General features: G+C 40.1%; 1 protein-coding gene across 4 annotated transcripts in view; it reads left to right on the top strand.

The window, feature by feature from the left end:
* LOC128745386 (serine/threonine-protein kinase Doa) overlaps nt 1-13,917 on the top strand; it is a 202,230-nt gene extending 188,313 nt beyond the window's left edge. For all 4 annotated transcript variants that reach the window (XM_053842450.1, XM_053842448.1, XM_053842447.1 and 1 more), the window contains 8 exons: nt 674-740; nt 2,098-2,211; nt 2,270-2,360; nt 2,437-2,607; nt 2,672-2,841; nt 2,918-3,031; nt 3,097-3,287; nt 10,756-13,917. In XM_053842450.1, the coding sequence (XP_053698425.1) occupies nt 674-740; nt 2,098-2,211; nt 2,270-2,360; nt 2,437-2,607; nt 2,672-2,841; nt 2,918-3,031; nt 3,097-3,287; nt 10,756-10,880 (1,043 nt within the window). In that variant the 3' untranslated portion in view covers nt 10,881-13,917. The remainder of the gene's footprint in view (nt 1-673; nt 741-2,097; nt 2,212-2,269; nt 2,361-2,436; nt 2,608-2,671; nt 2,842-2,917; nt 3,032-3,096; nt 3,288-10,755) is intronic.
* Nucleotides 13,918-17,284: the final 3,367 nt, after the last annotated feature.

Raw genomic sequence — 17,284 nt, 5'->3', positions numbered from 1 at the left:
CACTCCGCGCGGTCGCGTTCCCGAACGGTCCGGAGCACTGCGTACTGCTTGTGGTAAAATATTTCGGAAACCTCCGAAAAAAAATATACGGTTGGAAATATTTCATCACCGCAGTGCTCCCAAACGCGTTTTCAGTTTCGATTAAAAGATTGCCGCTTATGAAATAATCTCCCGCAATCCAGATAGGATTTTGGGTGCTGAATGTAGATATAAAGTAGTAGTATTTTCGAGAACAAACGTGTAACAACGTCAACAAAGGTTAATTTCAAAAGCTGCAATTTTTTACTTTTCTTTAAAAACAGATTTAAACAGAATCACAAAAAAATTGTAGGGCTTTTCCTTTCTCTTTCATTAGACTTTTTTCTATCTAAAACTTCCAGTTAACTCGAGAAAAACCGATAAAGTAATTAAAAATAGTTCGAAAATCTCAAGTTCACTAAAATCAGAAAACAATCTCGTAGAGTTTACATAGTAAGACGTAATTCAAAAATATGAGACAGGTTTAGCAAGCTCCACTAGATAACACTAATGTTTCTTTCTTAACTTCTATTGTTTTTTGTTCTTCTCTTCCTCTCTGCTCTTCTCATTACATGGCAATCAATTCGTCGATCTTGGTCGGCCTCGGTTCTCGCTATCGATTGGCTCCCGCTCACAATCCGTTTATCACTCGCAGATAAAATCCTGGCCACCCTAGGCGAAGGCACCTTCGGTCGGGTGGTGAAAGTGAAGGACATGGAAATGTAAGTATGAAACATTTTCCCTAATGAAATCAAACGAAGTTTGAGTTTTCCCTGAACAAGGTCAATTCAAAAGCAGAGCACAAAACATAAATTTTGGATGTTTATTATTACTGATCCATCCTGAGCCGGATGGATGGCGGATTTAAATATTCCACTGACAGCAAATATGAATCAAAAAAAAAAAAAAGAATAGTTATTTGCTTTCGCGGCAAGCTTCGGATTGAACGATAAATCATTGCGAAATATCGCTTATCTGAGCCGGTTTTTGCAACGGTTTTTAACGTCAACTGAAGGGTGAAGATTTGTGATCGGTTTGTGCTATCGGACGGGTTATTCCACACCTTTTCGGCTTGATCTGCAGGATTTCAGAACAGTCTTGCGATGGTAGAGGAACCATTCATATATTTTGCAGCAGTTTCATTTCCATAATTCGCACGTTTTGTGCGATTTGATTTTTGCGATTCTGTGACTGTGGCTTCAAGCGTCTGGAAGGCTGGAAAGGGGGCCGGCAGTGCGTTGCGATCACGGTCTAAACTCAAACAAAGAATTTGATTTTGGTCCGCAAAAATTTTATCGCAAAAAAAGAAACATTTGAACATCTATTAGAATGCTCGTATGATTTCGTAATAAACTAAAAATAGATTTTTTTAGATTTATTCCACAAACTTTAAATTAATTAAGGTTCCTTTTTTGAAACAATAGTTTTTTTTTGTATTTTTATGGGGTATTTCTATGTCCGAATGTTGCCTTACATTGCTTTGCTCATTTGAAAAAAAAAAATTTCTGAACCAAAATCTGCATGATACGAGGACATTAAAATGTAGATAAAATTTAATTTCCTCACCATCAGGAGATAATAATATTGTCACAAGTCATGTTTCGAAATCAATTCACAGCGGTAGCCCACCGAAAAAATGATAGGGTAGCCCTTAATGGAGCCGCTAATCTCCGCTATCGAAATCGAAATCGAAACCGTTTTCCGTTTACGTCCACAGAGGCCGTGGGAGGCTATTCGGAAACCATAACACGACGCTTGTTCATGCTAATCGAGTTATACTTCCATAAAGCTGAACCTGACGCTTGAAACCCCGCTATTTACACCCACCCGAAAGTGAAAAAAACTACTCCGGTTCAGGTTCAGAGAGTAATCTTCCTCTACGCGGCGAATGCGTCGAATATTTTTCAGCGTCATCATTTTACGAGCCAGTTGTGTTGTTCGTAATACTATTAATCAATGTAAATTGTTACCTCTCGTTAGTAAATTATCGCCCCCCGACAGCGCATGGTTTGGCTATAGGTATAACTTCCTCATTCAATTATTCCTTTTTCTTCTCTTCTACGCTGCATACGTTATTAGGGATCATACAATGGCGCTGAAGGTGATCAAGAATGTAGAAAAATACCGGGAAGCGGCCAAGTTAGAGATCAACGCACTGGAGAAGATCGCCGAACGGGATCCGACCTTCCAACAGTAAGTTCAACCACATTCCACAAAGAATGAACTGTTTGCTAATTGTTTACTATTTCAGTTTATGTGTTAAAATGCTGGACTGGTTCGATTACCACGGACACATGTGCATCGCGTTCGAAATGCTTGGTTTGAGTGTTTTCGATTTTCTAGTAAGTATCCCAATTACCATGCCCAGTCAATAATTAAAAAATTTAATATAATATGATTTTTTTTGCTACACCACAGAGAGAAAACAACTATGAACCGTATCCAATGGATCACGTGAGGCACATGTCCTATCAACTCTGCTATGCGGTAAAATTTCTGCATGACCACAAGCTCACTCATACCGATCTTAAGCCGGAGAACATCCTGTTCGTGGATTCGGAGTACACCACTTCGTTTAACTCGAGAAAGGTAGCACTACCGGTTGGCACAATCATCTATTTGTTTCTCAATTTTGTCTCTCTGCACAATTTAGAACCGCGAAGTACGCCGCGTTAAATGTACGGATATTCGGCTGATCGACTTCGGCAGTGCCACCTTCGATCATGAACATCACAGCACTATCGTGTCCACTCGACATTATCGGGCGCCGGAAGTGATTCTGGAACTAGGTTGGTCGCAACCTTGCGACGTCTGGTCAATAGGGTAAGGCTTCTTTTACACATAGGTATCCTTCTGCTTTTAAAGAAACTAATTTTTTATTCCCCTTCACTCCACACAGCTGCATAATGTTTGAACTGTACCTAGGCATTACGCTATTCCAGACGCATGACAACAGAGAACATCTCGCTATGATGGAGCGTATACTGGGAGCAATTCCATACCGAATGGCCAGGTAAAAACCCAGAACCTCGTTCATGGTTTCGTATTAGTATTCACATTTTTGTTCGCTTTTTTCAGGAAAACCCGCACCAAATACTTCCACCGCGGTAAGCTCGATTGGGACGAAAAATCCTCGGCCGGACGATATGTTCGTGATCACTGCAAACCACTACATCGGTACGTCCTGGCGGAAACTCCCGACCATCTGCAGCTGTTCGACATCATCCGACGCATGTTGGAGTATGATCCGGCTAACCGGATCTCGCTAGGTGAGTGACTAATTTTACTGCATCAATTTTTGGAATTTCGAAAATAGCTTTGATAAGCGGGCGCCAAACGTCGTAGAATCACGCGCAGGATTTTATTGCATTCTTTTGTTGTTTTTGATAACACTAGTACCTTTGTTGATATGTTCAAGTGAACAAAAAAGCGAGCCAATTTTTAAACAAAGAAAGATAAGGAACTAGCGGCTTTACTGAATTTGAACATCATCATCCAACAAAACTCTAATGAGGATCAGAGCTGCGGAACAGTGAAGAAAAACCAATCCCCAGAAAGTCAAGAAATGAACCTTGTCCTTGAGTAAGTTAGTGGGAGTGAATGTGCAAAAGCAATTCATTCATTCCACCAAGAATGGAATGCCAGTGTGAAAGTTATTGATAAAAATTGCAAACGGCCCATGAATCCCATGTATGGTATTTCCATCATGAAGGCCGCAAGATAGATTAGAGTTGTTATCCTCTCTACTCTAAGGTTTATCTCAGCACTGAATTGACCATGGCTCAGCTAGATCCTATATAAGATGTTCTTTCGATTGCAATATAGCAACAAACAGGGATAAACCAATCTCGTGTTTTTGTCTGGATCTTTTAATGAGGATAGGCATATAATTAAATTTTAATGTCGGTAGTTCTTTTTTACAATTAACTTAAGGGATGGTACAAGAAAGTAATGAAACAAGGATGCTGATAGGGTCCAACATAATGGAACCAGGGTCATTGAAGCAATGCTTAAGAAGTTATGTACCGCTTCTTTTTATCTAAACTGGGGGATCCGCGAATCGAACCAATGTATAATCGAAGCTACAATCAGAGAGCCTGGGAGGAGAAGTTGGTACAAATTCACGTAAAGTTGGCTCCGAATATTGCTTCGTCAAAATCGGTCCAGGAGAATCAGAATTGTTTTGCAATCTATCTGGAGTTCTTTAAGGAATCAATTTTGGCCCTTTGCTTTGTACGTTATGTTGATCACAACGAGCTCTTTTTCGTGGTACCAACCGGATGTGCTTGTTTTTTGCTAACGTCGCTAAGATATACATACCTGTTCATAAAAACCGTACTCGACTGCCTGAAACTTCAATTACTCTATTTTGGGCACTACAACGAGTTGACCACAATCTTGACTTTGGTGTAACTATCGATTGCGCGCTTACCTTTCGCTTGCATCCTGAACAAACTGTTTCGAGGGCTAATAGGCAGCTTGGATTTATATTTAAAAAAAGGCAATAAGTTCAGGGATTCTTACTGTCTCCGTACGCTCAATACTCGAGCCCCACTCCAAAGTGTAGTAACTGGGTTGCAAGGTTCGAAGCGATGAAAAAAAGTTTATACGTTAGGCTCTTTGCATAGCTACCTTGGTGTCACCCGTCGATTCTGCCTCCATACGATACACGGTGTCACTTTTTAGAACTCGAAACGCTCGAAAGAGGGGGAAAACTGCTCAAGTTTTGTTCGTTGCTAAGCTATTGTGCGGACAAATTGATTGCCCTGTGAAGTAGGTTCAATCTCTACATCCCAGAACGAGCTCTTCGAACAAAGAACTTCCTCTATCTCGATGCATTGAATCGCCCAGTTAGCTTCGAGGTACGATGCTGGTCTAACAAGCCAGTCGTCGTATGTTCGAATCTCGGCTAGGCGGTGCTTGCTAGATAGAGTTATAGTAGGATCGTTGCATTGGCCCCGTAATTTTCCTGTACTCTAACAGCCGGCTGCGAAGTCTGTCGATAAAGAAGATCGGTAATGTCGAAAGATGGTATAAACCCAAGGCTTTGCTTTGCTATCTCGATGCAAGGAGAGTCAAACACGGTCAGTTTAACTCAACAATGTTCAAGGCAAGAAAAAGCTGTGAGCTTTAAACGTCTTTCTAAGACTTGACCCTTCTTAAACTTAAATTCTTTAAATACTTATAGAAGTGTAGTTACCTTTTTGTAAAGACCGGGATTGGATAAAGGTGTTTCCCAGCTTACCCTTTGGAAGGAGCACTTTCTGTGCATTCTTCCTCAAAGGGCAACTTTCGGTAATGAGAGACTCAAAAGCCATATAGTGAGTCAAAATGAGAATCTTACTACAGCTGAATCGTAGGTTTGGCGGCGTCTGCTAGAACGACGTCTTATGACAAGCCTTCAGTTCCGCGGGCACCGTGCTTACCAGATCTTGTTCCACGTGACCTAACCATCTCACTGGTGATGCCTCTCTTTGTCTTGTTCCGATCAGGTTTGATGCGAACGCTATTTTTCAGGATGTTGTCTGGCATACTAGCAACATATCCAACTCTACGCATTCGTCCAGCTTTCTAAATACGCCGTTTGAAAACTCCAAGATCTCCGCAGGAGACAACCGGTTTAATTAGGGTTTAGTACAGGGTGCACTTGCTTCCCACTTGGCCTCGAAACACGACGCTGGTCTAACAAACCAGTTGTATGCTCGAATCTCGGCTGGAAGAGGCTGTTAGAGTCATTAGGATCGCGGCACTAGCCCCGCAGTTTTCCTGTACTCTATCAACTCAGGTGAAGTCTGTCGTATAAAAACAGGAAAGTTAAGTTTCGATAACAGATTGTAGCACGTAGGCTTTGCTTTTTACAGGGTGCACTTTGGTCGGAGGCTAAAGTTATTCGTCCGCAAATGTTCGTGGAGTGGAGAGATGGTAGGCATGACTCCCGTTGACAATATTCTTTCCAATTTCATGGTTGATATAGTAGTCGTCAGTTGCCGATAAGCACTTGAACTTGTCGGCTACCTCAAACTCATCCCCGTCGATTACCACAGTACTAGCATGTACTTAGTTTTTGACGTATCTATCCTCAATCCAATAGGGTGTTTGCAGAGTGCATATGTATTGGTGATCTGTTGGGCAGGCAAAAGTGACAGCTCCATATAAAACACACGGGCTGGGGAGAGCAAAATTTTTTAAATGATTTATTTTCTTCATTTAAAACAGAAATTACAAATTGCTTCATACATATGGCAAGGTAATAGATCTGTTTACTAAATAAAAAAATTATTTTCAACAAATAAGCTAAGACGCGGTAGCAATGATCAAAAATGTAACTATGACCTATGTTAGCGGGATAAAACTAAACAAATATTAAAAGCCAGCAGTTGTTTTCGGCTAAGAAAGCAATTTATTATGCTAAAACCAATTTTATATTCCGTTACTTTCAACTTGGCCTATGCCGTATACTGCTTCAAAAAACAGTATATTTGGGACACCGATTTAACGCGAATTCACCGAAACCCAAGTTACCAACAGTCAGCATATATTTCAGGGAACGTTTGTCGGTTACTTTAACTATTAATTGCTTTAAAATGATGAATAATTTCCGAAAAAATTATATTTCTATCCAGCACGTTTTTGCTGCATCTAATAGGAAAATATGCAATGTGTGCCCAACAGATGTCTTGCATGTGTGTGTAGCAAAAGCCCTATCCTCTCCGCTTCGAGTTTTAGTGTCATGTACTGCTCTTTTACCGCCACAAATGTTCTACCGACATCACCTTAAACGTTCCACGCCCCAGCAAAGGAGATAAATTGACCGGATTCATGGTAAATCGTGCGCCGCATGTTGATCGCTGATCGCCTTATATACCGTCTAGCGCAATGTTACTGTTGCAGAACAGGCAGCAAAGATAATCTCTTTGTTGAAGTATCACGCAAGTATCGAATAGGTCATACAGACTTTCCGAAAATCTTACATAGCACTCAACTCCATCTATTGTATGCATGATAAGCCTGGTCAGCTTTTCTCGCTAGGCTTTTTTTTGTCCTTGAAGTCTATGAAAATGTGATGTGTGAGGACTCGGAATTCGCGGCACTTTTGAGGTCTGCCGCCCGGTAGTCCTCTACGGACTAGAGACAGTAACTTTGCTTACGGCAGACGTATGTCCACTTCCGTATTTGAACGAAAGGTATTGCGGAATATTTTTGGCAGAGCGCAGACGGATAGCGGAGAGTGGCGTAGACGTATGAATCACGAGTTGCAGGCACTACTTCGAGAGATTCCCATCGTACACCTGGCGAAAGTCGGGAGACTACGGTGAGCCGGCCATATCACAAGGATGTCGGACGACTGTGCAGTGAAATCCGTTCTCTTCAAGAACCCCACCGGCACCAGGAATAGAGGGATCCAACGTGGTAGATGGCTCGACCAGGTTGAAAACGACTTTCGTATGTCGAAATATGCAACGAATTGGCGACAAGTAGCCCGGGACCGAGTACAATGGAGAGGAATTCTTGATACGACAAGAGCCACCCCGGCTCTCGGCTGAGTTCCTCCTCCTTCCTCTGGGGTCTGCCGTCTGTATGTCTTCAGGGTCTTTACACTGCAAGATTTGGTCCGTTGTAGACCGATCTTCCATGAAACCAATCTGATATCTTTCCAGCAAGAATCTATTGCCCAATGACGACTGTTGATGGAAGATGACTTGGGGAGGCACTCAGTCATCTTCCATCAATCTCCCAATCGACCGACTTCGAACAAGAAACCAAGAGTTTTAGAAGCTTTCGTGCCGATGAAGGTGATATGATATGATAAAACGATATGCAACAGCACTTAGTTGCATTCAAAATATTCAGCTGCGGCATCTGCTCAGTTTGGGATAAGATCAAACAGCTTGAAGTCATAAGCATATAAGAGTTTTAAACATTTAAGTTGACGTCGTTGAGGTAACTTTAAAATAAATTCGGTCTAAACGGCTTCCTTGAGGCACGCCAGATGTAACTACAAACGACGATGAAGTTGTCGTCGTCGTCAGCAACCTAATTTATATAAGCTTCACAACAATTTGTCCAAGGAATTCTTTTAAATTTGGCTCAGAGGTGTAGGATGGCAATACAAAACCAACCGTCATTTACCATTTTCATGATTTATTTTTTTATAATAACCCTCAGAGGAATACCTTGAGCCAGCTATTAGAGTACAACACAAATGCGGGGTTTGTGCTAAGATTCTATTGACTCTAACATCCTCTCCCTGACAACTCCCGATGGACTTCGTTCATCCGGTAACTGACTTGTTAGAAGAGCGTCCAGGTCAACTGGGAAGCTGTAAAAATAAATGTGTAGAATGATTTCTAATCAATTTAGGCAATAACCTTACAAGTCTCTTAAGAAATGATTGTGAAATGAGCGTCTTATGAGCATCGGCTGTAATTGAATCTAAAACCGGTTAAGGTTTTCTGAAGTGAAAAATCTTACGAGTCACGTTTATCTATACCTATAAAGAAGGATTTCTGTCTGTCTGTCTGTCTGTCTGTCTGTCTGTCTGTCTGTCTGTCTGTCCTGTGTTCCTTATAGAATCAAAAACTACTGAACCAATCGGCGTGAAAATTTGCATGTAGAGGTTTTTGGGGCCAGGAAAGGTTTTAGTGATGGTTAGAGACCCCTCCCCCCACTAAGAGGGGGGGCTCCCATACAAATGAAACACAAATTTCTGCATAACTCGAAAACTAATCAAGCAAATAGAACCAAATTTGGCATGTGGGTGTTTTCGGTGACAAGAATTTATTCTAGGGTAATTTGAGACCCCTCCCCTCTTTATAAGGGGAATTATAACTCCTCTCCCCTTTAGGAGGGGGGGTTTCCATACAAATTTCCTCATAACTCGAGAACTAATCAAGCAAATGGAACCAAATTTGGCATGTGAAGGTTTTCGAGGGCAAGAAAATTTTCTATGTTGAATTAGGACCCCTCCTCACTTTAAGAGGGGGGGCTCCTGTACAAATGAAATACCAATTTCCTCATAACTCGAGAACTAATCAAGCAAATGGAACCAAATTTGGCATGTGTGTGTTTTTGAAGACAAAATTTTTTTCTATGATGAATTGGGACCCCTCCCCACTTTAAGAGGGGGGGGGGGGGGGCTCCTATACAAACGAAATACAAATTTCCTTATAACTCGAGAGCTAATCCAGCAAATGGAATTAAATTTGGCATGTAGGTGTTTTTGGAGGCAAGAATGTTTTCTATGATGAATAAGAACCTCTCCCCACTTTAGGAGGGGGGGCTCCTATACAAATGAAATACAAATTTCCTCATAACTCGAGAACTAATCAAGCAAATAGAACCAAATTTGGCATGTGGGTGTTTTCGGTGACAAGAATTTATTCTATGGTAAATTGAGACCCCTCCCTCTTTATAAGGGGAATTGTAACTCCTCTCCCCTTTAAGAGGGGGGGCTTCCATACAAATTTCCTCATAACTCGAGAACTAATCAAGCAAATGGAACCAAATTTGGCATGTGAAGGTTTTCGAGGGCAAGAAAATTTTCTACGGTGAATTAGGACCCCTCCCCACTCTAAGAGGGGGGGCTCCTGTACAAATGAAATACAAATTTCCTCCTAACTCGAGAACTAATTAAGCGAATTGAACCAAATTTGGCATGTGTGTGTTTTTGGAGACAATTTTTTTTTCAATGATGAATTGGGACCCCTCCCCACTTTAGGAGGGGGGGTCCTATACAAACGAAATAAAAATTTCCTCATAACTCGAGAACTAATCCAGCAAATGGAACCAAATTTGGCGTGTAGGTGTTTTTGGAGGCAAGAATTTTTTCTGTGATGAATTAGGACCTCTTCCCACATTAGGAGGGGGGGCTCCAATACAAATGAAATACAAATTTCCCCATAACTCGAGAACTAATCAAGCAAATAGAACCAAATTCGGCATGTGGAGGTTTGTGGAGGCAAAAATATTTTCTACGGTGAATTAGGATCCTTCCACACTTCAAGAGGGGGGGCTTCTGCACAAATGAAATACAAATTTCCTCATAATTCGAGAACTAATCAAGCAAATGGAACCATATTTGGCATGTGGGTGTTTTTGGAGGCAACCATTTTTCCCATGATGAATTAGGACTTCTTACCTTTTTAGGAGGGGGGGGCTCCCATTCAAACGAAATACAAATTTGCTCATAACTTTAGAACTAATCAAGCAAATGGAACCAAATTTAGCATGTAGGAGATTTTTGAGTCTTGAATTTATTTTATGATAGTTAGAGACCTCTCACCCCTGTGGTAGGGGGATATGGACTCTCATACAAATAAAACAGAAATTTTTGCGAAACTCAAAAACTAATCCAACTCGAGAAATTCGAGACTCTTCCATAAAACATTAATCAATAACAAGACCACAAAAACTATCTATAGTAACACTAGATCATTCAGGACGAGCCGGTCGCGAGTGTTGCCGGTGACCCGCCGTCGGAAGCGCCGCCCACTGGGGGGCTTGCAAAACTCGAGAAGTGACAAAGATCATCCGAGATTCATGATTTATGTACAACACAGGTTAATTTGTGGCAATACGAAGTTTGTCGGGTCAGCAAGTTACTGCATAAAGATTGCATCGATAGTAAAGTGTTCATGTTTTCCAATTTCTGTGGCGTTGTTTTCATTCTCACTATTAATGTTTTAGGTAACAGTAAATTACAGATTACTGATTTGTTGTTTTTTATTCTCTTTCCAGGTGAAGCTCTTCGGCATCCGTTCTTCGCTAAGCTTCCGCCAGCGCAGCGTCTGCACGAGAAATGTAATGAAAATTCCGTCTCAGCCAGTAGTAGCCGGGAGCGTTCCCACAGTTTGTCGAGATGAAATTCGGAACGATTTGATTATTATTAATTAATAATGTTTCTTTTATTTGACTCTGTCGCGGTCAAGTGTATTGACTTTTCTTTCTTAGGAAGAGTAAATTGTGTATGATATACGGAAAATGAAAAAATGAATGAACTGGAAAATTATTGATACCTAAATCACGATGACGGGCAACTATTGACCGGTGCTTCAACCACACAAACCGAATAAATAAACCGTGTGGTCGAACAGAAAATAGTCAAACGCTCATTGTGCAAGTTCGTGGAGAACGATAAAATTAGAAACAATTTGATATTAGAATAGTGGCGCGGTAGTGTAATGGAAACAAACTTGACCGGCAATCGAGAATTGTGGTACCGAGTCCCACCTACCCAAAGTCAATATTAGTCTAGTTTCATCCAATTTTTCATTTTTCGTTTCATACATTTACTCTTCCTATGAAAGAAAAATTAATTAATAATATTACGGTTATTGTATAGCAAAAAGGAGAAAAAGCAGAAAAAATTGAATTGCTACAACTAGCATTACTATAACTGTGTGTTAGGCGAAAGAGAAACACAAACAAGAAACAATCGGAACCACATTCACATACATATACGTACACAGTGAAGAAGAAAAAAAGGGAAACTGAACATTCACACAAACATCTGCCTGTATACTTTCCTCGCGGTTTTCAGGTTTTTTTTTGCTGAGTTATATAATGCATAACTGCTACAAATTACCAACTCGCCATCACTTGAGTATAAGTAATGTTTACTCATGCGTTTTCGTTCATGTAAAAGTATTGGAAACTCTAACAAATTGAATAGTGTGGTTTTCTGTTGTGCTTTTTTACAGTTTAGTGTCCGGAACGAACCATCCGGGAAATCTGCTATATATGTGCCTATGTTTCATAATCTCTTTTAGGTTGCACATATTTTTTTGTAATATATTTTTAAAAGCCAATCCTGCCCTCTGCTAGATATTTTAGTGCTGAACTTCAATTGGCAATTTGAGTATGTTTATCAAAATAAAAATAAATTGTTTATAAATAGAAATTTCGCTTCTTTGTTCAATGTAACTGCGATGGGCTACCGTGAATGGTTTCCACTTATTTTTTCTTTCGTTCTGTACGCTATTTTATTGTTGAATTATTGATCCTTCCTAACCTACTGTGCTGGAAGATAATATTATTAATTGTTCCCAATAATAATCAAATCGTGCGAATGAAATAGAAAGTAACACAAAAAGAGAGAGAGAGCGAGAGAACGAGAACTAGGCGTAGCTAAGTTAAAATCATAAAACAAACGTAACACAAAGGAAAAAACTTAACAACAAGAAGTAACCACTCTGTGTGTCAGCAGACTAGGGCAAATGTCTTTATTTTTATTAATTCTTTGTCTCCCCTTTTATTATCCGTGTAGTAACACCTCCTAAAGCATGCGCTCATTCTGGTGTATGTACATCCGTCACGCTGCCACGACGCATTTTTTCGTTGTGGCTAAAGGCTTGCTAGAGGAACAAACACAAATTTTTGAGTGAAGAAACCTATTTTTTGTTTCTAGTTGTATAATCTAAGGTAAAATTTCAGGGATGATTAGCAATTCGGCTAGACAAATGAGTGCACTAAGGTGCACTAAACTACAGAATGGATGGGCGATCCTTTACTAGTGACGCTAAAGAATACCTGTTCTCATCGAAGTGGTTAAAAAGTAGGTATATGTTAGTTTACGTGTGTAACTAACGATGGCCAACTAAAAATGATAGTGTCGGTCACTTCGCGTGAGTCGAGCTGCTTGCATGCAACATTTGATCGATCAACAATCATTTCAATCAACTCGCATATGATCAATGCTCAATTCCGACCAGAGTATAAGCAAATCTTGGTTACTTGGCAGCTTCGAATGTTGTTCCGTTTCTGTATTTGCAGTCTGTACAAATTTGCGTCGTCGATGATGCCTAGTCCCGCGTGCTCCAAATCAGATCTAAACCGAGTTCGCCTTTATTCGCTTCTTTCCAGACTTTCTAGATAAGCAAAGGGCCGAACAGGATAAGAAGAATGCTAACAAAAAACCTCCCGGAAAACTGACACGTTCGCAATTACTGGCAGTCAGCTTTCCTTCGCTGATGATCCGCTAATACACACGGTAGACTCATGCCACACCACAATCAACCACTGAGTAATCTCAATTCGCGGGCGTCTTTTGTGAAGCCAACGTATTCTGTTTAACCGAATGGAATATCTCTGAAGGGGAAAACGTTTTGCAACAGTTCCCATTTTCCTCTCTGTTATTTTATTTTTTGTTTGTAAAAATAGATCCTTCATCCTTGTATTTAGAATATCTTCTTAATTTGGTTTTCCTTCTATTGCCCAAACAAGTTTTCGTCGAGATTATGGGTGATTTTAGAGTTAGAAGAAATTTTTTTCCGTTTCTTTCCTATTGATTAGCTGCAACCTAGGGTCTGTTTGCGTATTACTAAGCAGCTTGCATATCCGTTTGTGACATCGACAAAAGAATACAAGATGTAAGAGTTGAAAGTTTAGGTTTCAAGAAATCATGGTAGCACAACAATTAGTTAGTTAAACTAACAATGGATGTGTTCGAGCTTGTTTCGGTACCGCGTAAACAGAGTGCAGCTTCTGATGTAATTAGTTCATCTAGAATTCTAATACGATAAACACATAAAGAACACACAATTGAAATGATTTACTTTCCCCGCTAGTTTTATTTTTACTCAAACAAAACACAACAAAATGCAATGATGATCTTTTCAAAATTTAAAATTCTTCAGATAAAAAACAAACCCAACACACACACACACGAACACGCATGCTCACAGACAAAGAATGCATGCATGCAACAAGATGTAAATTAGTAAAGAGTGTAGTCAAGTAAGAAAACAAATGAGAAAGACGGAAGTGAAGAAGTGAAGTGCAAACGAAAACCGGACAACCTCAGGTCTGGATATAGGTATTCAGGCTGGTCGCGCGTGTGTAGTTTATTCTCTCGCCAGACGAGACGGAAAATTGTCGGAAAATAAATGAAATGCTGTAAAATTTGAGAATTATGAAAGTTTTCAGACGAATTTTTTGTTGCGTAAGTGATGTATTACCGTATTGTTCCATGAAAATGCTCCCACTCTGAATATAATTCAGAATAATGATTGCGATTTTTGAATCAACCTCATGTTAGCCTTTTCTTCAGACTCGATGAAGGCGCCTTGTCTATTACTGTCGGTAAGGGCCGACTATCGGCGGCTCTAGTAGCACGACAGAGAACTGCTACCGATAAACCACTGACTCTTCAATTGATTATTTCTTGGATCTGGAAGAAGAAAAAAAAGGAGTGAAACCCACTATTGCCACTATCGCGGCATTACGCTAATTAACGCCGTCTACAAAATACATACAGCAGTCCCCCGGATAACGCGGTGGGTGGTGGTGTTCGTCCATTGCGATTTCTTTGTTGTGTAACCAATAAAGTTGATTTTTGGTTCATTGTTAGTATGTAATACAACCTAGTCAACTACCAAAAATCAACGGGAAAATCTTCAAAATTATCAAGCAGTTGTCATGAAAACAGTCTTCATTTGATAGATTTTGTTGAAGTGCGAAAACCACGTGTCCTCGCATCATCTTTTTATCGAATTTAAGGTAGCATTTGCCTCCTTATGCTCCTTATAGTCCCAGTTGGCCTCGAGGTAGGACAGCGGTTTAACAAACCAGTCCAGTTCAGACAAAATTTTATTTTTTCAACCATCTCTTTTCTTTCTTTTTTTTCTCAAGATGTGCTTCTTTTATAAAGCTTAAAAGTTATAAAAGTCTTTTCCAAACTTTTACCAACAGAACAAAACAAAGTTTGTTTCAATATGTTGATTAGTTTTTCAGAAAAAAATTTGAAATTAAGTTGAAATGTTGTTCTACAGGAGCGACGTTTTATGTGTATGATCGTTTTTCATTTATTTTCGGTAGTCGAACTTTGTAATGAGAGCTAGTATTAAAATAAACAAAATCTGAATTCTGAATATTAAATAACGATTTTTATTTATTCTGTGCACACATACGCCGCGTCAGATGCACAACGAGCAAGATGGTTAGACCAGGTGGTGCGAAGTCTGGTGGAGAGTACACGGCGTCCAAGGATTTGAAGACCGGTAGCCCACAACCTATTATTTAGTTATTTAATAACTAGCTGATTGCCCGATTTTACTTTGAGCCCTTTTGTTTTATTATTAGATTATAGTCGCTGTTAAAGTGACTATAATCTAATTAAAAAAAAATTACAAGTGACTAAGGGACAACAGGAGGGGAACCGACAAAGTGAGTAGGCACATTTAAATGAAGAAAAAGGATTTCTTGCATTATGAGAATTTTCGTGACTTGCAAATTTGTCTTCTCGGTAATCCCTATAAATCGACACAAAACCTTTTTTACGTTTTTGAACCTCCCCTTTGTAAGGGCCACCCTATTCCCCCTTTCAGAAATTTAGCTACTTGTGCAACTGCTATCATTCCTTCCCAATCAGCTCCCCCTTCTGTCTCGCTGCTAATAATGCATCTGTTTACTCTCTGAAAATCCCTCTTACGAAAGAGAAATAGCCTTTTTCATATATCCCTCGGTGGAGGCCCCCCTTCCCACCATCTTGTCTCTCGGCCATTTTTGCAACTGCAATCGGTCTAAATGCAAGAGAAACGCAACCCCTTTGACTTATTTGGACCTCCTCCCTTGTTAGGGATACCCCCTTGTGTCAACCCTCCAGTGCTGATTCCCTTTTGTCATGGAAGATGTGTGCCAACTGCTACGTTTGATAAAGAATCATCCAGGCGGTTCGGAGTTATTGTCTTAACCCCGCTACCCCTCCTGTTAGGGACCAACCCCTTCGTCAACCTCCCATGGCAGATGTCAAGGAAGATGTATGCCAATGAAGAACCGTCCAGGCGTTTCTAGGTTATAGTCTCCCCCTATGAGGGACCCCCTCCTTTTGATATCCCCCCTAATGCTTTCTATAGAGCTTGTTAATTTGCGGTTGTGTTAGTGGTTTGTTTTCCCCCAGTTAGAAAAACTCTACAACAGCGTCATGGAAAAACCAACAGCAGCATCAACAAATTGTATACGTATACTGTACACTTATGAGTTCCACCAGAACTTGCTGATGACCGCTATAAAACTGCCTTCTGACCAACTGGCTCACTCTTCAGCAGGTTTTCACTACCTCTATAAGAATCAGATCATAAGCTGAAGTAGTCTTATCAAGCTCTGCTGAAAGCAGCAATAAAACCGATTGTGCTTTTCGCTGTTTGACAGCTACCGCCATGATTAAATAAAGCTTTTCGCTATCTATAAAGCATGCAGCTTGCTCTGGTGAAAGGCTAAATCCGTCCGCCAACTTTGATAACATGAAAATACATCCGTGAGTAGAAAAGTTAACTTTTACTGGCAGATCATCCTGATCGATTTGGTTTGCAGCGACCATAATAATCAATTCCACCAATTCTATGGGATATTTCCCATAGAATAATTAATAAATGTTAGCAGTTTACATTGGTTTGTAGCACGTGCGCATTTAATTTCATCGTGTATATTGATAATTGATAGGTGGATAAAATCAACACGCCTTCAAAATTATGCAATTTTTGAAAACTGGTCATTTTAATAAAATAAATATATTAAGTTAGTCAATCTCAACTTCAAGCAAAATCAATTTATTTGCTTCCTGTGACAGGAAAACCGATTGATGATAATTTCTTTCTGCAAAACACTTTGCTTTTATTATTTTGTGAGCTAAAATAGAATACTTGAGTATGGCAATATGGCCTCGCATAAAAAAATTATTTTAGTGCTGAACTCTAATATTCTTCATTATGTTCTTTTATTATGGTTTTACAGCTAGCTACAAGTGTATTTTGACTTGTAGCCTCTTGGTATTGCGTAATTCCATAATAAAACCAGAGGTAATGATGAATACCGCAATAAAACCCAAATAAAATTCGAATAAGACCAAGTGGCTTTAGAATTGTTTGAGTTTGATCAACTTTCCATGGAAGGTAATTATATTAACTTACCTGCAAAAAAATACGCCCTTGCGAGCGGCCTACCGGCAGTTAACCGGAATGTAGGCATGCTTTTGAGTTCTTTCTTCGTTTTATCTATCGATTCTTTCTCAATTTTCGCTACCAAATTATTTTACGCTTCAGCTGACGCAGCTGGGGGACATTGGGCGGGTTCACCGACTTCGATATTCAGCCGCTCCATCTCCTCCAACGATCGCTTCGAGTAGTGAGCCGACGCCAGATCCGGCCAATACACCGCGTCTTCGCCCTTATAGTATTTCTTGATCAACGACGCAACTTCCGGCTGGCACTTCGTACCATAAATTCTCCCGTTCACGGCCAGTCCGGAGCGAATGAAAAGCGACTTTGACATC

Source organism: Sabethes cyaneus, chromosome 1, assembly GCF_943734655.1.
Source record: "Sabethes cyaneus chromosome 1, idSabCyanKW18_F2, whole genome shotgun sequence".
NCBI lineage: Eukaryota > Metazoa > Arthropoda > Insecta > Diptera > Culicidae > Sabethes > Sabethes cyaneus.
Note: the sequence above shows the minus strand (reverse complement) of the source record. Positions and strands in the feature narration are given on the sequence as shown.